Genomic DNA, 27,134 nt, shown 5'->3' with positions numbered 1-27,134 from the left:
ATCGTAGGTTCAGAGTGAAGAAATGCCACCCTGGAACCTTCATTTCCTGTTAGGCACATCAGCTAATATGTATGTAAAGTTGAAATAGTTTCCACTGCGTTAGGCTAGTCGATGCTATCGCCACATGAACGCAGGTTGTAAAGCATACCACTCCTTATAAGTCACTATGGGGATGTCAGTATGGGAAATACCAGTTTGGCACTTTATCTGGTTTGACTGTTATCGTGTTGATCTCGTGCCAGTCTTTTGCCAGTCGACTGAACATCAAAGATTAGGAGTACATACGACTGATTGCTCACAGGGTGATGTGGCCTGTAGAAGGCCACAAATAATCCCACAGCATGCCATGTGGCCAGGTCTGCACCGGATAGTCAAGGAATCTTGGCTTTAGATTTCACTTTTTCTTTAAGTATGTCTGAGCTAAGGCTCTCCGCACTATACGAGATACTACACACCAACGTTGCAAGTGCATTTGGAACTAACACTACAAGCCCTGCTAGAGATCAACCAACCAGATCAACTACATTTGATGTGAATGTTACTTCAAATGTTACTTCACGACTTCAATGTTTTTCTAAGTACCTACGAGGTTGAACACGTAACATGTGGTCCTTGTTATAACAAACCTTTCAGCAAACCAAAGGGTGCTCAACTATAATCCATCCCTGACCAAAATACTTCCCTGTTTCCCATCGCAACCCCTCCCTCCCCTGTCCTCGAACTCTCCACACTGCCTAGGGTGTGTGTAGAACAGCAACAGCCGTGGTAGCTCCAGAGCTCCAGGACAAGAGGGGATGGATCTCTCTGTTCTAGCCCCCAGGCCTCCCACCCTCACTCTGGCTACAGCAGCTGAACATCACCCCCTCTCTGGCTCTCTCCTCTCTCCCACCACCGCCTGTGCTAGCACGACGCTGGCAGGTGTTACTGTTCCCTCTCTCTGTCTGTCTGTCCTCCTGCACCTCAGGGAGTTGAAGACACTGGAGATAGATAATGTTTTGAGAGAGAGAGAGAGAGAGAGAGAGAGAGAGAGAGAGAGAGAGAGAGACTACTGTAGTGTATGGATGCATGTTGTTTTAATGAGGTTGAGCTATAAGACTGTACACCACCTCCATACTCCATGCTGGGAGAGTTATGGGGATGCTAGAGCTAATTATCGCCTCCCTACCATTAGCATGTGTCTACTGTATGTCAATGCATGCACATGTCCAGTACCAACAGAGAGAGGCATAATCACTTAACTGGCAAACACCCAGACTTCCACTCAGGTTACATGGATACACAGCCTCTCTCTCATAGAAATGCATCTAGGCAATAATGCAGAGCAGGAGTGGTTGGGATAGGTATGATGATGGGACATGGTAGATAGAGAGATGGATGTGGCATGAGGAATAGCTTCATCCCCATCTGGCCAGGCCAGCTACTGGAGACAACCACACACACACACGCACGCACATAACCACACACACACAGACACACACACACACACACACACACACACACACACACACACACACACACACACACACACAGACACACACACACACACACAACCACACACACACACACACACACACACACACACACACACACACACACACACACACACACAGACAGACACAGACACACACACTCTCCCCTGCCCTCATCCTCACCCACTCCCTCTCCCAAAATGTTGTATATCGTTATATAACCATCATCTGACTCAGCTTTCTGCTCTGCATCGCTACCTCTCTTTCTCTCTGTCTCTCTCAGTACTGTCTCTGTCTCTTTCTCTCTGTCTCCCTCTCTCCATCTCCCTCTTGCTCTCTTTCTCTCAGTGTTCTATAAGCATCAGGTCATTGTAACTAACAAAGGATTTCATATACTGTATAATACTGTATATTAAATATAATATCAGTACTAATATTAATATGCTGTATTATCTAATATAATGGTCAGGTATGTTCAACTGTATAGAGATGGACACACATTTTTGGTGGTGGTTGCCTTGACGAATGACACAGTGTGAAAAATGTCATCTTCTCCTTGAATCTCTCTTTCCCTTTCTACTGCAGCACTCTCCCCTTCCTCATCTTCCTTTACCTCTCCTTTCTTCAATCTCCATCCATTCCTTTTAATGCACTGCACACACTACAGCCCTTTCTATTTTTGCCCTATCGCTTCTTTCTTCCATTCCTTCCTGGCATCGCTACAGTTCATGAGTGGGTCACAGAGTCCAGATTATAATCAAGGTTTTGGTAATACTGTTCATTTTTATCCTTCAAGGCAGACAAAAATGGAAATACATTTTTATTCTGAAGCTCAAGGATTAGTCCATAAAGTATGGGATTGGGGGCAGTTATACTTAAAAATGTAGGGCCAGACAGAGACCTATATTTGATCTGTTGCAAAAAAGACGTTACAATTTTTACATATATTTCTTGGTATAAAGCTTTAAAGTGTGATATGTGTTACTGAGTAATGATATGTTGAGACATGGGTGTAATCCTATCTGATGTAGAGTGGACACAGCCTAACAGTACCCCTCAGGAGCAAAGACGCTGAAAGAACGAAAGAGAGAGCGATAAAAGGAGCGTGAAAAAAGGAGGAGAAGAAGGGGACCGCGAGGAGTGGCTTCAATGTTCAGATTAAAGAAGGATTGCATGGCAGCTGCCCTTCTAATGTCTGTCTGTCTGCCATTCTGTTATTCTGTCGCTCTGTTTGTCTGTCATTCTGTCTGTATATCTGTCTGTTTTTCTGTCTGTCATTCTGTCTGTCTGCCTGTTTGCAAGTCAGACGGTTGTATAAAAAGAGGGAGGAATGTGATTTCTAATGAGTTGAGTAAGGCTGCTAGTTAAGTTTCTAGAGAGGAAACGGGTATTCTATTCTCTGGTTAACCAGGTTTCAGTATAGGACTTGTTCCCCAGGAGATGTATAGCTAGTAGCTAGGGGAAAACTCAGGAGATGTACAGCTAGTAGCTAGGGGAAAACTCAGGAGATGTACAGCTAGTAGCTAGAGGAAAACTCAGGAGATGTACAGCTAGTAGCTAGAGGAAAACTCAGGAGATGTACAGCTAGTAGCTAGAGGAAAACTCAGGAGATGTACAGCTAGTAGCTAGAGGAAAACTCAGGATATGTACAGCTAGTAGCTAGAGGAAAACTCAGGAGATGTACAGCTAGTAGCTAGAGGAAAACTCAGGAGATGTACAGCTAGTAGCTAGAGGAAAACTCAGGAGATGTACAGCTAGTAGCTAGAGGAAAACTCAGGAGATGTACAGCTAGTAGCTAGAGGAAAACTCAGGAGATGTATAGCTAGTAGCTAGAGGAAAGCTCAGGAGATGTACAGCTAGTAGCTAGAGGAAAACTCAGGAGATGTACAGCTAGTAGCTAGAGGAAAACTCAGGAGATGTATAGCTAGTAGCTAGGGGAAAACTCAGGAGATGTACAGCTAGTAGCTAGAGGAAAACTCAGGAGATGTACAGCTAGTAGCTAGAGGAAAACTCAGGAGATGTACAGCTAGTAGCTAGAGGAAAACTCAGGAGATGTACAGCTAGTAGCTAGAGGAAAACTCAGGAGATGTATAGCTAGTAGCTAGAGGAAAACTCAGGAGATGTATAGCTAGTAGCTAGGGGAAAACTCAGGAGATGTATAGCTAGTAGCTAGAGGAAAACTCAGGAGATGTACAGCTAGTAGCTAGAGGAAAACTCAGGAGATGTACAGCTAGTAGCTAGAGGAAAATGTATAGCTAGTAGCTAGGGGAAAACTCAGGAGATGTACAGCTAGTAGCTAGAGGAAAACTCAGGAGATGTATAGCTAGTAGCTAGAGGAAAACTCAGGAGATGTACAGCTAGTAGCTAGAGGAAAACTCAGGAGATGTACAGCTAGTAGCTAGAGGAAAACTCAGGAGATGAACAGCTAGTAGCTAGAGGAAAACTCAGGAGATGTACAGCTAGTAGCTAGAGGAAAACTCAGGAGATGTACAGCTAGTAGCTAGAGGAAAACTCAGGAGATGAACAGCTAGTAGCTAGAGGAAAACTCAGGAGATGTACAGCTAGTAGCTAGAGGAAAACTCAGGAGATGTATAGCTAGTAGCTAGAGGAAAACTCAGGAGATGTACAGCTAGTAGCTAGAGGAAAACTCAGGAGATGTACAGCTAGTAGCTAGAGGAAAACTCAGGAGATGTACAGCTAGTAGCTAGAGGAAAACTCAGGAGATGTATAGCTAGTAGCTAGAGGAAAACTCAGGAGATGTACAGCTAGTAGCTAGAGGAAAACTCAGGAGATGTACAGCTAGTAGCTAGAGGAAAACTCAGGAGATGTATAGCTAGTAGCTAGAGGAAAACTCAGGAGATGTACAGCTAGTAGCTAGAGGAAAACTCAGGAGATGTACAGCTAGTAACTAGGGGAAAACTCAGGAGATGTACAGCTAGTAGCTCGGGGAAAACTCAGGAGATGTACAGCTAGTAGCTAGAGGAAAACTCAGGAGATGTATAGCTAGTAGCTAGAGGAAAACTCAGGAGATGTACAGCTAGTAGCTAGAGGAATACTCAGGAGATGTACAGCTAGTAGCTAGGAGAAAACTCAGGAGATGTACAGCTAGTATCTAGAGGAAAACTCAGGAGATGTACAGCTAGTATCTAGAGGAAAACTCAGGAGATGTACAGCTAGTAGCTAGGGGAAAACTCAGGAGATGTATAGCTAGTAGCTAGGGGAAAACTCAGGAGATGTACAGCTAGTAGCTAGGGGAAAACTCAGGAGATGTACAGCTAGTAGCTAGGGGAAAACTCAGGAGATGTACAGCTAGTAGCTAGAGGAAAACTCAGGAGATGTATAGCTAGTAGCTAGAGGAAAACTCAGGAGATGTATAGCTAGTAGCTAGAGGAAAACTCAGGAGATGTATAGCTAGTAGCTAGAGAAAAACTCAGGAGATGTATAGCTAGTAGCTAGGGGAAAACTCAGGAGATGTATAGCTAGTAGCTAGAGGAAAACTCTGGAGATGTACAGCTAGTAGCTAGAGGAAAACTCAGGAGATGTACAGCTAGTAGCTAGGGGAAAACTCAGGAGATGTACAGCTAGTAGCTAGAGGAAAACTCAGGAGATGTACAGCTAGAGGAAAACTCAGGAGATGTACAGCTAGTAGCTAGAGGAAAACTCAGGAGATGTATAGCTAGTAGCTAGGGGAAAACTCAGGAGATGTACAGCTAGTAGCTAGAGGAAAACTCAGGAGATGTATAGCTAGTAGCTAGGGGAAAACTCAGGAGATGTACAGCTAGTAGCTAGAGGAAAACTCAGGAGATGTATAGCTAGTAGCTAGGGGAAAACTCAGGAGATGTACAGCTAGTAGCTAGAGGAAAACTCAGGAGATGTACAGCTAGTAGCTAGAGGAAAACTCAGGAGATGTACAGCTAGTAGCTAGGGGAAAACTCAGGAGATGTACAGCTAGTAGCTAGAGGAAAACTCAGGAGATGTATAGCTAGTAGCTAGAGGAAAACTCAGGAGATGTATAGTTAGTAGCTCGGGGAAAACTCAGGAGATGTACAGCTAGTAGCTAGAGGAAAACTCAGGAGATGTACAGCTAGTAGCTAGGGGAAAACTCAGGAGATGTACAGCTAGTAGCTAGAGGAAAACTCAGGAGATGTACAGCTAGTAGCTAGAGGAAAACTCAGGAGATGTACAGCTAGTAGCTAGAGGAAAACTCAGGAGATGTACAGCTAGTAGCTAGAGGAAAACTCAGGAGATGTACAGCTAGTAGCTCGGGGAAAACTCAGGAGATGTACAGCTAGTATCTAGGGGAAAACTCAGGAGATGTATAGCTAGTAGCTAGGGGAAAACTCAGGAGATGTACAGCTAGTAGCTAGGGGAAAACTCAGGAGATGTATAGCTAGTAGCTAGAGGAAAACTCAGGAGATGTACAGCTAGTAGCTAGAGGAAAACTCAGGAGATGTACAGCTAGTAGCTAGGGGAAAACTCAGGAGATGTACAGCTAGTAGCTAGAGGAAAACTCAGGAGATGTATAGCTAGTAGCTAGGGGAAAACTCAGGAGATGTACAGCTAGTAGCTAGGGGAAAACTCAGGAGATGTACAGCTAGTAGCTAGAGGAAAACTCAGGAGATGTATAGCTAGTAGCTAGAGGAAAACTCAGGAGATGTACAGCTAGTAGCTAGAGGAAAACTCAGGAGATGTACAGCTAGTAGCTCGGGGAAAACTCAGGAGATGTACAGCTAGTAGCTAGAGGAAAACTCAGGAGATGTACAGCTAGTAGCTAGGGGAAAACTCAGGAGATGTACAGCTAGTATCTAGAGGATAACTCAGGAGATGTACAGCTAGTAGCTAGGGGAAAACTCAGGAGATGTATAGCTAGTAGCTAGGGGAAAACTCAGGAGATGTATAGCTAGTATCTAGGGGAAAACTCAGGAGATGTACAGCTAGTAGCTCGGGGAAAACTCAGGAGATGTACAGCTAGTAGCTAGGGGAAAACTCAGGAGATGTACAGCTAGTAGCTAGGGGAAAACTCAGGAGATGTACAGCTAGTAGCTAGGGGAAAACTCAGGAGATGTACGGCTAGTAGCTAGGGGAAAACTCAGGAGATGTATAGCTAGTAGCTAGGGGAAAACTCAACTGTGGTTCTGGGGTTATTTTTCTTTATAAACAGTACATTCTGAAAAGTTTTCAGACCCCTTGACTTTTTCCACATTCTGTTACGTTACAGCCTAATCATTCTAAAATGGATTAAATTGTTTTTGTTTCTCATCAATCTACACACAATACCCCATAATGACAAAGCAAAAGCAGGTTTTTAGATTTTTTTGCAAATGTATAAAAACAAAAAAACTGAAATATCACATTTACATAAGTATTCAGACCCTTTACTCTCTACTTTGTTGAAGCCCATTTGACAGCGATTACAGTGTCAAGTGTTCTTGGGTGTGACGCTACAAGCTTGGTAGACTTGTATTTGGGTAGTTTCTCCCATTTTTCTCTGCAGATCCTCTCTGTCAGGTTGGATGGGGAGCGTCGCTGCACAGCTATTTTCAGGTCTCTCCAGAGATGTTTGTTCGGGTTCAAGTCTGGGCTCTGGCTGGGCCACTCAAAGACATTCAGAGACTTGTCCCGAAGCCACTCCTGCATTGTCTTGGCTGTGTGCTTAGGGTTGTTTTGGCATTCAGGTCAAAGAGTTCAATCTTGGTTTCATCAGACCAGAGAATCTTGTTTCTCATGGTCTGAGAGTCTTTAGATGTCTTTTGGCAAACTCCAAGCGGGCTGTCATGTGCCTTTTACTGAGGAATGGCTCCGTCTAGCCACTCTACCATAAAGGCCTGATTGGTGGAGTGCTGCAGCGATGGTTGTCCTTCTGGAAGGTTCTCCCATCTCCACAGAGGAACTCTGGAACTCTGTCAGAGTGACGATCGGGTTCTTGGTCACCTCACTCAAGTTGTAGAAACATCTCAAGGATGATCAATGGAAACAGGATGCACCTGAGCTCAATTTAGAGTCTCATAGCAAAGGGTCTGAATACTTATGTAAATAAGGTATTTCTGTTTTATTTTTAATAAGTGTGCAAACATTTCTAAAAAACTGTTTTTGCTTTATCATTATGGAGTATTGTTTGTAGATTGATGAGGTATTGTTTTTATTTTATCAATTTTAAAATAAGGCTGTAACGTAACAACATGTGGAAAAAGTCTATGGGTCTGAATACTTTCCGAATGCACTGTATAATATAATATAATATAATATACTGTATCGTCACTGTCTGATGAAAAATGTAACTCAAATGTACTCAATATGTACTCAATATACTGTATGAGTACTCTAGGATCAAGAGATTGTATTCGAAATAGCTTCTGAAGTTTCGTAATTGTATGTTCGTTAATGGGAAAATATGGCCGTTTTAAAACATTTCCTGAAAAGTTTTTGTTTTGGAGGGTTTCATCAGACAGACAATATAATTCAGTGCATGCAACTTAACTGTAGCGTTTTATCCAAAGCGACTTACAGTAAATCGAGTGAATCCCTTTTTAGTATGTGATCCCTGCAGGTGTTGAACCCAATGACCATGGTGTTGTTAGAGCTGCGCTGATACCAACTGAACCACACAGGACCTTTTACATATAGCCTAGCTGAGAGGTTGCCACATGTCTTCACCTAGTAAGACCTTCTTATGTAGACTCATGAACACAGACATGAAGCCTAGACACATCCTCAGGCACATGGCAGACCCATAGAGTAAAGCCCATGTTTTAAAGTACTGTATCAATTGTATTAACCAAAAATCAATCCCTAATCAACCAATCATCCAACCAACCAATCAATCAACTCACCTGTATGTGATATGCTTATGCTACCAACCAACCAACTAATAACAAACCAACCAAACAACCAATCACCAACCAACCAATCACAAACCAACCAACCAACCAACCAACAAACCAAGCAACCAATCACCAAGCAAACAATCAACTCACCTGTATGTGATATGCTTATGCTGCCACTTCTGCCCCGTAAGGGCGTACCGCTTTTTCCGGACACTGAATTTGGACGCCCCTCCTAGCTGGTCTGGTACACCACATCGGGGCTTCTTCATCCAGCTAGGAAGAACAGAGAACACCATTAGTCAAAACAGGGTGTATACTTGGCCTTGGCTGAACAAACTTTGTAATGCAATCCTGTCATTACTTCCAATAGACATACTAGTTATCACAAAGTCACACACACACAAACACACTCGTGGACACACACACATCTGCAAAGAAATAGACATAATAAGAGATATGCCTCACCTTACTGTGTAATCGCTAACATCATTATACGAAGCACAAAGAAACAAAAAATTAGACTTTAGCATGCAGGTTAGTCATCACAAATTCCACCACATTGTTGTAACTGATTTGATACACACATCATACAATTGATCTCAGCAGCAAAAAAGGTACTTGTTTCTCTAATCCTTTTAACACAACCAAACTGCAGCTTCTTAGACTCCTTTTGTGCATCCCAAATGGCACCCTATTCCCTATTAGTGCACTACTTTTAACCAGAGCCCTATGAGCCCTGGAGAAAAGTAGTGCACTATATAGGGAACAGGGTGCCATTTGGGATGCAACCCTAGGGACTCTTACACATGTTGATTGGTTCAACGAGCAGCAGAGAGACAGACAGGCAGACAGGAAGACTGAAGCTTTCATTCCCTTTCTAGGCTTCTAGGTTCAGAGTAATACTGTGGCATTTACCCTGACTTTGATCTGCTGGTGTAGGTGTATCTGCTGTAAAAGAGCCCTTTGATCACATTAAAACGGGACACTTAACCTGTGTGATGCTAACTCTCTGTCTGGGAAACGCTCCCGTCTGTTCTCTTCTCTTCCAGAATGTCAAGCAGCGAATCAGGACAGCATTACAGGTATGTTTATAAAGGTCTGTGACTGTTTATTGGACGTTTAGGGACGTTCATTAACCTACAATGAAGTTGTACTGCACAGACTGAATGATTTATAAAGCACCTTGCATCCCAAATAACTACTCATTCTGTGATCAAGATGAATAATTATGTGCATCTTCCTTCTCAAACCGATCCCCTACAACATACAAAGTGGTGAGGCTCACTCTATAGTGTTCCTGTCCAGCGATCCTGTGACGTTGAGGCCATAGAGACGCTGCATGGCAGCGATAGCAGACTGCATGGTCTGGGCCGTCCGCAGGACCGACATCCTGGGGTCTGTAGGGGGAAGGTAGCCATACCTCTGGAGCCATGTCTGAAGGGGGGAGAGGGGGAAGGGGGGGGGGGGGGGGGGAGAGAGAGAAAGGACACAGAGGTGAGTGGTCAGCAAATGGTCAAATAATGTACAATTCCAATAAGGTAGGCTTTATGTATAGTACTTTATAAGAGCCATTGAAACCCACACAACCATGAAACAGTGGTGTAAAGTACTTAAGTAAAAATACTTTAAAGTACTACTGAAGTAGTTTTTTGGGGTATCTGTACTTTACTATTCATATTACTGACAACTTTTACTTTTACTCCACTACAATCCTAAAGACAATTATGTACTTTTTACTCCATACATTTTCCCTGATACCAAAAAGTACTGGTTACATTACGAATGCTTAGCAGGACAGGACAATGGTCCAACTCACGCACTTATCAGGAGAACATCCGTGGTCATCCCTACTGCCTCTGATCTGGCGGACTCATTAAACACAAATACTTTGTTTGTAAATTATGTCTGAGTGTTGGAGTGTGCCCCTGGCTATCCGTAAATTTAAAAAACAAGAAAATCGTACTGTCTGGTTTGCTTAATATAAGGAATGTGAAATGTTTTATGCTTTTACTTTTGACACTTAAGTATATTTTAGCAATTACATTTACTTTTGATACTTAAATATATTTAAAACGAAACACTTTTAGACTTTTACTCAAGTAGTATTTTACTGGGTGACTCACTTATACTTGAGCCATTTTCTATTAAGGTTTACTTTTACTCAAGTATGACAATTGGGTACTTTTTCCACCACTGCCATCAAATATGATTAAAGTGAAAAAGTAATATACTATAAATTCAACCATAACCCTGCATGTAAAAAAAACTCTTAGTTGGAGAAGCAATGCCATTTTCAATTTTGGTAGTTGTTGGCACTTTAAATAATTTCCAAAAAGCGCCCATGCTAAAAATGTCAAGTGTCCATCCAGGCAGGAGGACTTCAGCAGCCAGACAGCAGCCTCTAGCCACAGTGTTAGTGAGGAGACAGGCAGAGAGACAGAAAGAGAGATCCTCTGATGACCTTTCAGCGTGGGAATGTTATCTATTATCACATCGTCTGCTTGTCAGAAAGCACTCTGATGTAATGGAGCTTTCAGGGCACCCAATAAAACCTGAGATCTCTATACCAAGGGAGGAGAAGAGAAGAGAGGCGAGGGCGAGGGCGAGGGCGAGGAGAGGAGGGGATAGGAGAGGAGAGGGCCTTGGTCAAAAGCAGTGCAGAATAGAGGGAATAGGTGTATTTGGGACACAGTCATAGAGTAGTAAGCCAACAGCACTGAGCTGGAAGCAGGGAATAACCAGAGCATAAACACACACCTCCCTACAGAGCTATTATGGGGCTGCATTACTGCATTACACATGAAAAAGACCCAATCCTCTCATCTTCTCTCCTGCCTGGGAGTAAAACACAATCTCACACATACTGGAGCTCAAATCCATATCCACTCCACTCAGAGAGAGGGGGAGGGGAAGACACAGAAAGAAAGAGGGAGGGAGAGAGAGAGAGAGAGAGAGAGAGAAAGAGAGAGAGAAAGAGAGAGATATCTGCACAGAGAAAGGCTTGGATTAGAGTCTCACCAACAGAGAGTCTCATTACTCCAGCAATGTGTTCACACACTCTTTTACGACCAACACAACCAATAGGCTACAGTGGAACACAGACAGGCCTAGTGGTAGAAAGGAAACAAACAGACATACAGACATGTGTGAAACGTGTCCAATACTCGTATATTGAGGACAAATGTGTCCAATACTCGTGTATTGAGGGCAAACGTGTCCAATACTCGTATATTGAGGACAAACGTGTCCAATACTCGTATATTGAGGGCAAGCGTGAAAATACTGCCATCGCAGCAGAAAAACCCAAGGAGACAGCTATTGTAGTATTACAGTATGATGTCTAAATTGACATCCCATATTTCAATCAGATATAGTGATTGGCACGTAACAGTACAGGAGGTTGACTGATCCTTGATGCACTGACTTCCTGATCCCAAAAGACTGGGTAGGGAGTGAAGTAAAGAGAGTCCCACACACAGTGGCAGTGACAGTTTGTCACTTGACTGTCTTCTACATGGCAGGTGTCAAACTGCTGTGTGGAGACATGGTGTGAGAAGAGGAGAGACGAGGAGAGGAGCCAGGGGAATAGAGCAAAGACTAGGTTAAAGCCTTGTGATTGCTCTGATTCATCACAGGAGAGCACAGACTACTACTGTGCTGTATGCATACGCCACACTTACATTCAGAAAGACAGAGAGACCAGCGAAGAGCGGCGAATGCGACAGACAGACAATGAGACAGATCTCCGACAATTGTCATCCTCCTCACATTCATTCTCAACCTGCATCAACCCACTACTGACCTTATAGCAAGACTCACACACTATGATATTGTTCTATTCGATCCAGACCTGGTGTGAGGGATAATGCCGACTGCTCCATGCTTCAGGACGGTAGTGAGCTGTAGTACAGTGTGAAGTATGCAGGCTAGTTTACGTTCCACAGAGCACTCACTACATCAGACATTGAACTGTTGAGAGGGCTTATTCTGCTCCACTGCTCCTCCTGAATCACACACACACACACACACACACACACACACACACACACACACACACACACACACACACACACACACACACACACACACACACACACACACACACACACACACACAGAGCGAGGGAGCCTTTCAGGATAGGATTCAGTGTGGAATAGACATGTCATCAGTCCTTCCACATCCCTGCACCTCCATCACCTCTCTGTGTTCTTCCTGCTGGATAGAGTCCCATATGTCACCCTATTCTATATTCCCTATTAACTGCACTCCTTTTGACCAGGGCCCATATAAGCCAGGAGGAGAGGGAGATGTTTTTTTATTTAAACAACCTCTTTCTTTCTTTCTTTCTTGATACTTTCTGTGATGTTCTTATTTGTCCATGCAAGGGTTAAAATACAGCGAGCTGTTAAAGTGTCTCTCTCTCGCTCTTCTCCATCTGTCCTTTGAGCCTTTCTCTCCTCGTTTTTAACCTCACCTATTCTCTCCATCTTTCCCCCTCTATGCGAGGGGATGATAACACATACGGCGTGTGCCAGTTATTCTCAGGGCTGAAACGGCCCCTGGGGGGGAGAGAGGATAGATACAGTCCAGTGTGATTCCCAGTGAACTAGTCAGGTAATGACACTAGACACCACCTATAAATACACAGAAACAGACACACTGTACTGCACAATACCCAATAAGGAAAACTACGCAAATAGACTGATCATCGAATTCAGTGAACGTTGTATTTTATAACTTGCTAGTGTATTGGAAAGCCACAACCCTCAGCTTTCAGGTACACTTGATAATCAGCAGACTATACACTCATGAGACAAGGATTGATCCATCACTGTAAACTTGTAGAAAATCACATGAGGGATCTGCAGGCCCTGAAAAAATGTACTATAGAGGATCTCTATTTCTCTATCTCTGTCCTTTTTCTTCTGTATATCTCTCTCTCTCTCAATCCCTATTTCTCTCTCCCTCTCCGTCTCCCTATCGCTCTTTCTTTCCCTCCCCCCACTCCCGCTCTCTCTCTCTCTCTCTCTGCCCTTCGACCACAGCTCCTGGACGACATGGAAGCTATTACAGTAAAAGACTATCTATGATTGTGCTGTCCCAGCACTTTTCTGGTGCTTCGGGGGGTATAACAGAAGTTAGGATGAAAAGTGCACCGTTTAAACATTAGGTAAACAACGCCACCACTATTCACAAGCGCTATCTCATTGTTTCCTGTGAGTCAAATGGGGCTCAATTGTTTTGCTAGGAATTAAAATATACATATATTTCAATGCTCAGCACAGCTAAAAGCAGGGAATTGCTTTGAATTAGAAAAATGATGTTGTACCACTGTCGATGTGCTGTTCCAGAAGAATGTGTTCTGTGTGGAGGAGTATTATGTAAAATGTAAAAGCTATAAATAAACAAAACAACAAACATCTGGGTTGGAGTTGTATTTATTGTGAGGCATCTACATCCCAAATGACACCCTATTCCCGATTTTGTGCACTACTTTTGACCAGCACCCATAGGGTCCTGGTCAAAAGTAGTATACTAAATAGGGAATAGTGTGTCTTTTGGGATGAAATTAAGTCCCCTAACACACAGCTCTTAGTTCAGAAGCTAATAAAGTGTAGTCTAGGCCGTTAGCACTGTGAAAAATGTGCTTTCAGGCTATGAGAACAAACTTTCTTATCTAAAAGCACAAGTGTTGCAGAAAGCTGAATTAGTATTTTAGAAAACTGGGGCTCACAGTCACAATTATGATATAGCCCAAGGGATTGCAGTAACACATTGTCAACAAAAACAAAAATAGTCTTGTTAAAATTTCCATTATGATAGTTGTGTCTTTGCATTAGGCTAAGCTATGTAGGCTACTTAAGCATTAACCTATTTAAAAATCTTGCCAGAAGTCAAGGTGTGTGTCCCAAATGACACCATGTTTCATATTTAGTGCACTAACTTTGACCAAGGCACATAGGCGCCTCTTAGAAAAATGGGTTTGAAAACTGTTCTTCGACTGTCCCCAACCCTTTTTAGTTCCCTGTAAAAGCCTTTTTGGTTCCAGGTAGAACTCTTTTGGGTTCTATGTAGAACCCTCTGTGTAAATGGTTCTACCTGGAACCAAAATAGTTATACCTGGAACCAAAAAGGGTTCTTCAAAGGGTTCTCCTATGGGGACAGCTGAAGAACCCTTTTAGGTTTTAGATTAGAGTTATGATTTTTCAGCAGCAACACCGATACAGATTATTGGAGGACCAAAAAAAGCCGATACCGATTAATGGGATGATTTATATATATGTATTAATAATAATAATGACAATTACAACAATACTGAATGAACAATATATACAAAATATAACAAAATATAATACATAAATAAAATAAAATTAGTCTCAAATAAATAATGAAACATGTTTAATTTTATTTAAATAATGCAAAAACAAAGTGTTGGAGAAGAAAGTAAAAGTGCAATATGTGCCATGTAAAAAAGCTAACGTTTAAGTGCCTTGCTCAGAACATGAGAACATATGAAAGCTGGTGGTTCCTTTTAACATGAGTCTTCATGTAGGACTATTTCTCTCTACACCATTTGTATTTCATAGACCTTTGACTATTGGATGTTCTTATAGGCACTTTAGTATTGCCAGCCTAATCTCGGGAGTTGACAGGCTTGAAGTCAGAAACAGTGCTGTGCTTCAAGCACTGTGAAGAGCTGCTGGCAAACGCAGCAAAGTGCTGTTTGAATGAATGATTACGAGCCTGCTGCTGCCTACCACCGCTCAGTCAGACTGCTCTATCAAATATGAAATCATAGACTTAATTATAATTTAATAAACACACAGAAATACGAGCCTTAGGTCATTAATATGGTAAAGTCCGGAAACTATCATTTCGAAAACAAAACATTTATTCTTTCAGTGAAATACGGAACCGTTCCGTATTTTATCGAACGGGTGGCAACCGTAGGTGTAAATATTGCTGTTACATTGCACAACCTTCAATGTTATGTCATAATTATGTAAAACTCTGGCAAATTATTTACGGTCTTTGTTAGGAAGAAATTGTCTTCACACATTTCGCAACGAGCCAGGCGGCCCAAACTGCTGCATATACCCTGACTCTGCTTACACTGAACGCAAGAGAAGTGACACAATTTCAGGCACCACATTGATTATATGCAACGCAGGACAAGCTAGTTAAACTAGTAATATCATCAACCATGTGTAGTTAACTAGTGATTATGTTAAGATTGATTGTTTATCATAAGATAAGTTTAATGCTAGCTGGCAACTTACCATGGCTCCTTGCTGCCTGCACTCGCATAACAGGTGGTCAGTCTCCTCGTGGATTGCAATATAATCGGCCATAATCGGCGCCCAAAAATGCCGATTACCAATTGTTATGAAAACTTGAAATCTGCCATAATTAATCGGTCGACCTCTATTCTAGATAGCACCTTTTTTTTCTAAGAGTACAGTGCAAAGGGTGCCATTTGGGACAAAGATCAGGGAAGTAAAATATGTATACGTAAAGCTTGCGTTCCTGTCAAATCAGCCATCGTACCAGCTACATTCTACTGCCATCTGCCAGATCCATCAACATAGACAGATTGATTTAGAGGGATCGGCTCTGTCGTGGTTTCCCCATCTCCCTGTGGGACAATAACGATGACAATCACATAACCCTTTAGCATTAGAAGGGAAGAGGAGGGGGAGGGAGGGTGGCGAGAGGGGAGACGGTTGGATATACGGGAGCCCACCGTCAGTCATTTAGTGTTCCTTTGTACAGTCGTCCAGTCATGTCTCTCTCTTCTGTCAGCCTGTGACTTACGGCTGTCCGTGTCACGCTATGACACCACTTCAACTATTTGAATCTTGCAAGAGCAGATGCAGAGAGAGCAAATAATGACTGTTACACACGTGTCTCTGTAGTGTGGACACTCTCTTTCGCTTTCTCATTGATATACAGTATTCATTCTCCTCTTGATCTGGTGTCCTAGCACCGTTGTCTATGTAAGGGTTCAGGACTAAAGCACTGGCGTTTGGCTTTTCATGTCAGACAGGCTCCCACTCAATATACTAGTATTTCTCTCCCTGTCCTCCTTTTCCTAACTCAATAACGATCAAGCTTGTAGGCCCAAACAACTGTGTTCAATAGAATCGGAATGGGCAACTCTTGGCCTTCTGTCATTGTGAATCACCTCAACATGACTCGGACTATTTCAAAGGCCACAAAACTGCACAAAAGAGCAACCTAAAAGTGTCACACAAAGAACATGTACCAATCAGAGATTACACATTACACAGATTCATCACAAACTACACACAATGACAACATACACCGAGCTACAGGTAGTTAGTGACAGACAATAATGTATAATATGAAAATTAACTACAGCAGCTCCTCTGTCAGTGTCTGTGTGTTGGTCACCTCAGTAGCTCCTCTGTCAGTGTATGTGTGTTGGTCACCTCAGCAGCTCCTCTGTCAGTGTCTGTGTGTTGGTCACCTCAGTAGCTCCTCTGTCAGTGTCTGTGTGTTGGTCACCTCAGTAGCTCCGCTGTCAGTGTCTGTGTGTTGGTCACCTCAGTAGCTCCTCCGTCAGTGTCTGTGTGTTGGTCACCTCAGTAGCTCCTCCGTCAGTGTCTGTGTGTTGGTCACCTCAGTAGCTCCTCCGTCAGTGTCTGTGTGTTGGTCACCTCAGTAGCTCCTCTGTCAGTGTCTGTGTGTTGGTCACCTCAGTAGCTCCTCTGTCAGTGTCTGTGTGTTGGTCACCTCAGTAGCTCCTCTGTCAGTGTCTGTGTGTTGGTCACCTCAGTAGCTCCTCTGTCAGTGTCTGTGTGTTGGTCACCTCAGTAGCTCCTCCGTCAGTGTCTGTGTGTTGGTCACCTCAGTAGCTCCTCTGTCAGTGTTTGTGTGTTGGTCACCTCAGTGGTGAACTCATATGAACTTCCTGTGCCTGTCCCAGCTGGGTAGTGTCAGTGGATCGCTAGATAACGAGCTAGCGCCACATCATGTAGGCTCACTAATTAGCCTGGCCAGGAAATCAAAGGCTAACCTTTAAGGCAGTGGGAATACTTCATTAGAGAAGAGAGAAGAGACACACACTTCCAAGAAGAGGTAGCCATAGCAACATGCTTCTGGGACAGTGGCTGTCAACAAACAGTGGTGCACATGGCTGGTATATCAAATCAAATTCTATTTGTTACATGCCTTACAGTGAAATGCTTACTTACAAGCCCTTAACCAACAATGCAGTTTAAAAAAAAAATTGAATAATAAAATACCACCCCAAAAAATAAGAATAAGAAATAAAAGTAACAAATAATTAAAGAGTAGCAGTAAAATAACAATAGTATGACTCTAGGAGAGATGATGATTTGCTTGCCGTGTGGCTGTGACCCGTCTTTAGATCGTAAACAGATATTCTCATGCAGACTGCCTTTTAACAAATGACATTTCAGAACATGACACCGGCCTCTTGGGGTAGCTGACGTCACCTCTCTGCTCCTCGATTTCTCACACTCGCCTCGGCCTGCTTGAATAATACAGTAGGACACACGCCAACCGACCAGCAAGTAGTGCCAACCTTACCCAGGGTCGCCAAGGCTACACAGCCTGACCCACCAACAAGTAGTGCCAACCTTACCCAGGGTCGCCAAGGCTACATAGCCTGACCCACCAACAAGTAGTGCCAACCTTACCCAGGGTCGCCAAGGCTACACAGCCTGACCCACCAACAAGTAGTGCCAACCTTACCCAGGGTCGCCAAGGCTACACAGCCTGACCCACCAACAAGTAGTGCCAACCTTACCCAGGGTCGCCAAGGCAACACAGCCTGACCCACCAACAAGTAGTGCCAACCTTACCCAGGGTCGCCAAGGCAACACAGCCTGACCCACCAACAAGTAGTGCCAACCTTACCCAGGGTCGCCAAGGCAACACAGCCTGACCCACCAGCAAGTAGTGCCAACCTTACCCAGGGTCGCCAGGGCAACACAGCCTGACCCACCAGCAAGTAGTGCCAACCTTACTCAGGGTCGCCAAGGCTACACAGCCTGACCCACCAACAAGTAGTGCCAACCTTACCCAGGGTCGCCAGGGCAACACAGCCTGACCCACCAGCAAGTAGTGCCAACCTTACCCAGGGTCGCCAAGGCAACACAGCCTGACCCACCAGCAACAGGGCAACACAGCCTGACCCACCGGCAAGTAGTGCCAACCTTACCCAGGGTCGCCAGGGCAACACAGCCTGACCCACCGGCAAGTAGTGCCAACCTTACCCAGGGTCGCCAAGGCAACACAGCCTGACCCACCAGCAAGTAGTGCCAACCTTACCCTGGGTCGCCAAGGCAACACAGCCTGACCCACCAGCAAGTAGTGCCAACCTTACCCAGGGTCGCCAAGGCAACACAGCCTGACCCACCAGCCACCCATTGAAGAGATCGCTACTCCGTGTACTGAGGCTGTAGCGCTATTAGGACAAATTTCAACAAATATCACAATGTGGTCATGATACTAGCGATACTAATGATTATTTCCTGTTCCTCTTTGAAAGCGGACATTCTGAAATACTGACTAAATGTTTACGTCCTGCTTCACAGGATTCTGTACTTAACAGAGCGCTCTATCACTTCTGAAATTCTAGGCTTTGTTCATTTTTTAAATGTAGACACACAAATCCAACTACTATTAAGTAAACGATAGTGTAATCAAGAAAGAGAACAAGCTAACAGCATAATCAAAGATATTTTATAACTAGTTAATCTGTGTCGTTTTCAATGGGAGCAAATGAATGAAAGTGGGCAGAACAAGCAAGGAGGTGGGCAGAGCCAAGCACGAGCTAGCGAGATCCTATTGGCCCGTTCTATTATGTATTTGCATATTTCCACTTGGGAACGCCTACTCTGTGACGTGCACGTGTATGATAACTCAATCCACCCTTGCTCTCCTTGTAAACAACTTTTAAAAACTTTGGCAAAGGGTAAAGTCTACAAAACGTAGTGCTCTCTGTTTGTAAGAGATTCTAGTTTTGGGAACAGAAAACTGTATTGAGATCAGGCTTTTCTTAGACGCCAAAATCTGCAGAATGTCAGCCCAGTTCCATCTCGCTACATACTCTCCCACTGCCGGCTCCTGGGCTTCCTCTCATCACCATATTTGGTCGGGAGTGGAAATTCCAACCGGATGCTTCAGAATTATTCATCCAGTGAAACATCTGGCGCCTTGTTCTATCTGTGGCGTAATGGCTCTGTCTCACAGTGACATGTTCCCATGACAATGGATAGTACTGAAAACACACAACAGGCCTACTGCTGGTGACGACTACAGACAGCTTCGCCTGTGACAGTGTGACTCTACCCTAACTAAAACTGGACTCTTCAGTTTCATGAAAGACTTAATAGCTCACAGAACTGCTACTAACCACAACCTCGATCAATGTATGAGAGAGATGCAGAGTGTATGAGCAGTAGAGAGGATGGTAGATAATGGAAGAGAGATTAATGAAAAGAGAGAAAAGTTTGAGCAGGAAGTAGAGAGCAAGGGGGCTGGTAGAGAGAGAGAGAGAGAGAGAGAGAGAGAGAGAGAGAGAGAGAGAGAGAGAGAGGTGTGGTGATGGGACTGGACAAATAAACATACACCAAACCAAGCAGCCCCTGCCCTGACCATTGAGCAGCCATTAGTACAGACCTCAGCATTGGCCTCGGTCCCACCATGGAATCATCATAACACTGTTGGCCGTTGGCAGTACGAGACACACACACAGAGACACACACCACACACACACCACCCGCTTTCAATTATTCAGTCAGCCAGGCCTCCCAGGCAGGGCATGCCAACTGGTAACATGAGTCATGTCAGGAATGGGCTCTGTCGTTACACTTGTGCCTATGTTGTGAGTCCTAGTGACAACACCACATCATACCCCATGCTAGATATTTAGCATTTGGGACTGAGATTGGCATAGCTAGCTACCTGTTTGTGCTTATTAATGCATTGTATTCAAAGACACTTGCAATTGTATTGAGGTGTAAGGTCATTGTTGAGTTCATAGTTTATTTCTATCTGAAATAGTACAGTATAGATACAGTAGGTATACTTCATCTCTATATTATATACATATATATATATATATATATATATATATATATATATATATACACACCTCTCTCTGAGGTGATTTCTGTGTCTAATGTCTTGGTATAATTCAAACCCTTTGAGACTAATCATGCAACAGTTTTACACCTGATTCTGCGCTGAGGGAAACCTTCACTGTATGCTAGATGTGGAGTGCCAGATAGTGGGGTCACGAGGTTATACTACCTCAGTGTACGTCTGTAAGCATAAAGTGCCTTCGGAAAATACCCCTCGACTTTTTCCACATTTTGTTATGTTACAGCCTTATTCTAAAATGGATTAAAAAAAAATTTAAAAACCCTCAGCAATCTACACACAATACCTCATAATAACAAAGCTTAAACAGGTATTTAGAAATGTTTACAAATGTATAAAAAATAAAAACAGAAATACTGTATTCAGACCCTTTGCTAAGAGACTCGAAATTGAGCTCAGGTGCATCCTGTTTCCATTGATTATCCTTGAGATGTTTCTACAACTTGATTGGAGTCCACCTGTGGTAAATTCAATTGATTGGACATGATTTGTAAAGGCACACACCTGTCTATATAAGGTCCCACAGTTGACAGTGCATGTCAGAGCAAAAACCAAGCCATGAGGTCGAAGGAATTGTCCGTAGAGCTCCTAGACAGGATTGTGTCGAGGCACAGATCTGGAGAAGAGTACCAAAACTTTTCTGCAGCATTTAAATCCCCAAGAACACAGTGGCCTCCATCATTCTTAAATGGAAGAAGTTTGGGACCACCAATAGTCTTCCTAGAGCTGTCCGCCCATCCAAACTGAACAATCGGGGGAGAAGGGCCTTGGTCAGTGAGGTGACCAAGAACCCGATGGTCACTCTGACAGAGCTCTAGAGTTCCTCTGTGGAGATGGGATAACCTTCCAGAAGAACAACCATCTCTGCAGCACTCCACCAATCAGGCCTTTATGGTAGAGTGGCCAGACGGGAGCCACTCCTCAGTAAAAGGCACATGACAGCCCACTTGGAGTTTGACCAAAGGCACCTAAAGGACTCTCAGACCATGAGAAATAAGATTCTCTGGTCTGATGAAACCAAGATTGAACTCTTTGGCTTGAATGCCAAGCGTCAAGTCTGGAAGAAAGCTGGCACCATCCCAACCGGTGAAGCATGGTGGTGGCAGAATCATGCTGTGGGAATGTTTTTCAGCGGCAGGGACTGGGAAACTAGTCGGGATTGAGGGAAAGATAAATGGAGCAAACAACAGAGAGATCCTTGATGAAAACCTGCTCCAGAGCACCTCAGACTGGGGCGAAGGTTCACCTTCCAACAGGAAACTCCCCAAATACAGGTGTGCCAAGCTTATAGCGTCATACCCAAGAAGACTCAATGCTGTAATTGCTGCCAAAGGGACTTTAACAAAGTACTGAGTAAAGGGTCTGAATACTTATGTAAATGTGACATTTCAGTTTTTTATTTGTAATAAATTAGCGGGGGAAAAAACAGCTGTTTTGGCTTTGTCATTATTGTGTGTAGATTGATGAGGGAAAACATGTTTTTTAATACATTTTAGAAGAAGTCTGTAACCTAACAAAACGTGGAAAAAGCCAAGGGGTCTGAATACTTACCGGAGGCACTGTAACTGTTACAGCTGTGGTTATTCAATAATGTCGTCTTCATTTCCAGGAAAAATGGGGTCTATTTGTATGACTACAGTCATAAAATGTAAAGAAACAAGTGCTGAATGAGAGCGAATGAAAATGCTGCCTTGAACTTGATTCTGTCAATGTATACAGTATATACACACACACACACACACACACACACACACACACACACACACACACACACACACAAATACACCATAGAGTAGAGGGCAAAATATATCAAGTACCATGCCAGCAATTCGATTTTTTGCCATTTACTCTACAGAGAAATAACGACCTTGAACATAAAGTAGTTCAACTTTACTGGTTGAACCTTACTAGTAGTTTGTAGTAAAGTTGTTTCACGTAAGGCAATGACATGTATGCTTGTTGAATCAGTACACTGATTCCTTTTAGTCTCTCTCCACCAGGGTCTTATTCATTAGCGGACACTGTAGCAAAAGGCTTTGCAACAGAAAATGAAAACAACCGTTTGTTATTGGTCAAGTTCGGGTAGTCCCTCCCCGTTTTGGCCCTTTTGCTTCCGTTTCGTGCCTAGTGAATACAACCCAGATAACATCACTGTGGTACTGTAGCCTACAGTCAGAGGAATGATTCTTATACATGTCTATTACCTTACCAGTCCCAGACACAGACAGGGAAATAAGCTTAAAAAATCCATTGTCTCACTGTAATTACTTTGTGTCTATAGTTCTAGTTTGGTTTACATGCATAACAATAATGCACCAGTAGATACGTCGCTTTACTGACAGACACAGTACCCAATGCTTCCTTTGTCCATCACACAATGTTAATGATGTCTATTCCACACATATTTTTGATTATCCAATGGGAAACATGCCACTTGAAAAGACACGAAACCATAATAACATAAACGACATAATTTGGGTCTCTCTCTTCCATTATAACAAGGGCAGACTAATGTGGGGAGAATTGGTTTTTAGCAGAGTGGGAGACGGACCAAAAGAGTGAAAATGATCAGAAATGCTCTGCAAAATAAATACTGCACAATGCCTGCTGCATTGGAGAAGAAGTAAGCAAGTTCAAGTTCAGGTTCTCTGGGGTTAAAGGACTCTCAACTAACAACCAACCAGATACAGGAAGTTGGGACCATTATTACACTTTTCTCCAATCCCAGTGAGGATTTCTCTTGAAAATAGTCTGACCACCAATTACAGAGCAGCAGGTTTATGTCAACCGTCATCTTTTATTGTCCTCTGTGACCTATATGTGTGTGTGTTTGTGTGTGAGTATAAAGAGTTGCAGGAGAGACAGGCTTCCAGACCCACCCTGTACTGGCCAAACCACACCGATTCACCACAGTACTCCAAACCAACAACCATTTTTAGTATCAGAGGGATTTAGGGATATGAATCATAGTATGTTGGTTCTCTTTCACTTCCTTGCGTAACAATAAATACCACACACTGTACACTGTATGAGCTTATATTCCAATGCCCATTCATTGTGTTGTGAATTTTCAACAAAGGAAAAGGTTTAATCTTAGTGCAAATAGAATAATATACCTATTGAACTTTTATTGGTCATACAAATGTATTTTGCTGTGGAATGACAAACATTTCCTTCCTGCTTTATAATGCAGTTTATCTGTTAGCCTTCTCTCCATGCACTGACTGCAGAAAGAAGGGACTGAAAGCTCAATGTATTTGCATTACAATATGCTCTCAGTCATCTGATCTGATCTCAAGCCAGATCACAATGATCAAGGTTCTTCAGTTTCAGGCTCCTGGCTATGCTTTTGACCGTGCACCAAGACATGACTGCTTCCTAAATGGCACCCCATTCCCTTTAAAGTGCACCACTTTTAACAAGGGCCCATAGGGAGGGCTTTGGTCATAAGTAGTGGCCTATGTAGGGAGTAGGGTGCCATTTGGAATGCAGACATGAGGTGGGGGAGAGGGAGGGCCCCAGCCCCCTTGTCATGTTGGCTTTGACATCTATTACTGCATGACCTGTAGCATCTGTTTCTCATCTTCACAGGTTTGTATATGTTGGGCTTGCAAATCATGTGGATATAAACCTTCTATTAGCAGTGTTAACATGCTAAATGCATAGAGATCCTAGAATTCATCCTATATGTAAGTATATGGGTAAATGCTTGGTAATGGGATTATGTCCATTCAATTGCAAAGGAATGACAGAGCCATTTGTTCACTCACCCTAAAATGGACTATTAACATTTTACTCTATACATGTTCTATAGTTTTGGCACACATGTTATGGAGAAAGTCTACTTTTGGCACAGACTTTGACTTTACCACACCCTCCTTTAATTTTAGGGAATGCAGGCCAAACTTCAGCTGGCACCACCCACTTGGCAAAATATTGACAGTGATAGTGGGTAATAATTTTGAATTTTTTATGAGTACCCGGTGCAGGATGGGGAGACATGAACCTTTTGAAAGAAGGCTATGTTTTTGTTTTTATTTGATTGATGTTTAATGACAGAAACATCTGTGTAACATCAGAAATAAACTAGGCTGTGTAGGCCTATAGCCTATTGTAAACCCGTTATAACAATTCATTACCATGTTATAAGCACTCCCTTGTTAAGTTTTGAAACACCAGAAATAGTTGAACACTAAATATTACTGACGAATGCGTCAAGCGGTTAAACCAATGGATAAATAGTTGAGAACCATTCTGACAATTAGATATGTAGGCTACAGATGTAGGATGATAATTGTATCCTGCAGCAACAGAAAATCTGAATTATTATGTGGATTATAATTATTGGACATTTTTGTAGGGGTTGATACATTTTTCGTAAGGGAAAATGAAGTCTCAAATTTCAAGTGGAAATTACAAACTTCAGAAGCCTTTTTAAACCTCAAATATACTACAAGTTTAACATTTCCTGTATTGCAGGACATTTCTCCTACAACAGGGTAATCAAATTAAGATCCTGATCTGTAAAGTGGGGAGTTTAAATAAATGTTCTCTAAATCCCATTCTCATTTGCCTTGAGTTGTGTGGGACATCACAAATCCAATTCCCACTCTTGCAGTATAGGTAATGGCATCACCAAATGCGCTAATAGCCTATGATGCTGCGTTATGAAAATATAAGTTATATTTGAATTAGGATACATCATCACAAGTTAGATCTCAGTTCATTATAATACCACTCCAATCAATGTTCAAAGTTAGTGACCAGATATATCAGGTGAATTTATTTAACAACAACCATTGAACCATAGAAGCATGCTTTGCTTCTAAAATTGCCTAACATATGGCAATAGGCACATTCCACGTATAAAATAGTAATAGCGTGAGGGAAAGGTGGACAGAATGAACAGTACTGTTGTAGCCTATCTAGTTCGCACCTCGTAAACACTCACAAAGAGGTCTGCTGTTGAAGCTAAATTCAACTCCATCCCTAAAGCATGGAGGGCTCATAACGGTTCTTATTCAAAACCCTGGCATACATTGGCATGCATTATGATCATATTTGTCTTGGTAACTTGGAATTATTATGCATAAAACACAAGATGTTTCTATTTTTTTATTGAAATAACAATGAATGGTCACCACCAGTGAGAAAAAGCTAGCAGTACCCCCGTTCCCATTCTTACCTCTACGCTGAACGCTTGTTCCTCTCCATTCACGGCACATAAAATCCACAGCAAGAATTGCAAGCACAACGTCCCTAGATAAAAGCTATTCAAACGTCTTCTAGTGTGAAATGCTAACAAAATCATAATGAAGCCCCTTAATTGTTTCTGCTTGTTTTATTAATAGTCAATCAAAACAAAAGGACAAGGAGTAATCCCTGGCGTCTCAGGCGGAGGCTAGGAGGAACATTGTTGGTGACGGTATCTCTCTCGCATGCCCGGGGAAAGAATGCTCGTCGCCTCGCCTCGTCGAGGGTTGAAGAGGAAGTTATCCGGAGAAGACAATAACTCGCAATTGTTTTTCAGATGTTCCGTTGTATTTGTCCACTGCTCAGTTCTCCTCAGTGGATCCACATCTAATGCAGTTGTCAGACACATTTACCTGGGGTCCTACACTGGGCACGGCATAGCAGCTAGTTTTCAACCAGAACTCGGATGACTGCGCCTGCGCTCTCTCTCTCCGAACCCCCCCACCAGAGCCGCATATTATAACACTCCCATTTTGGAGCCTGCGCGGCTCACCGCGTCACGGAATCTGGGATCATATACCAAACTATAACATCGCTATGTCGTACCTTATGGACAGTAGTGGAAAAGGGAGGCGATAAAGGAGCCCGAGGTTGTTATTCCTGGGGCCAAACACAAACGTGCTACCTTAACCAAGCCAGTATGACAGAATCTGTGTTGCCCATAACATCGGTGGTTGCTGATGACGATGAAGCTTTCCATTAGGATTTTTACTTGGATTATGATTAGCCTATATAATTGCACAGACGACCTATTTCACTCATTATGACATGTTATCAGCCTACATGTTGCCCGTTCCATTGATGCTCTTACACAAAACTATTTTTAACATTCTAACACTTGGCTACTGTCAAGCAGCAACACTTTCATTTCAGATGTTCTCTGTACACTTTGTTAATAGCTAATGTTCAAAATGTTTTCTGTTGAATGACTTCCGTATAGTCCGTGACAGCCCAGCATAAACATCTTATATGTGGTTGTATTTGAAATGACACTCTATTCACTTTATAGTGCACGACTTTTGACCAGGAGCTATATGGCTTTGGTCAAAAGTAGTGCACTATGTAGGGAATATGGTGCCATTTGGGATGTATACACAGTGATTGTACAGTAGTAGGCTATGATAAAAGCAGAGGAAATGCACTGTACGTTGTTGTCTGTCAAGTCCACCAGAGGGCAATGACAAGCTAAATGTGATATTAGATGAAAGGGAACGTGCCAGCTTACTACTGTACAGTACAATAGTTACACTTATGTATATGCAAACACACAATGTCACAGTCCCATGGATTTGTACAATAGTTGCATTGAATAAGAAAATATACACACCAATCTAATTGGAGTTAAAATTACTATTGCCCCAATCCCTTTCCCGTACAACCCCTCTCTCTTTCTCTCTTTCTGGCTCTCTCACATCTCTTCAAATAATAGATA

General features: G+C 42.8%; 1 protein-coding gene across 1 annotated transcript in view; it reads right to left on the bottom strand.

Moving 5' to 3' along the window:
* Positions 1-26,121, bottom strand: part of mmp16a (matrix metallopeptidase 16a (membrane-inserted)) — a 69,467-nt gene extending 43,346 nt beyond the window's left edge. Inside the window, exons 1-4 of the mRNA XM_029691199.1 lie at positions 25,635-26,121; positions 9,579-9,727; positions 8,444-8,566; positions 8,124-8,146 (exon numbers count right to left, since the gene is read on the bottom strand). Of these exons, the coding sequence (XP_029547059.1) occupies positions 8,124-8,146; positions 8,444-8,566; positions 9,579-9,727; positions 25,635-25,760 (421 nt within the window). The 5' untranslated portion in view covers positions 25,761-26,121. The remainder of the gene's footprint in view (positions 1-8,123; positions 8,147-8,443; positions 8,567-9,578; positions 9,728-25,634) is intronic.
* Between the last annotated feature and the right edge of the window lie 1,013 nt (positions 26,122-27,134).

This window comes from Salmo trutta, chromosome 2, assembly GCF_901001165.1.
Source record: "Salmo trutta chromosome 2, fSalTru1.1, whole genome shotgun sequence".
In the NCBI taxonomy this organism is placed as follows: Eukaryota; Metazoa; Chordata; class Actinopteri; order Salmoniformes; family Salmonidae; genus Salmo; species Salmo trutta.
This window is presented reverse-complemented; position numbering and strand designations above follow the sequence as displayed.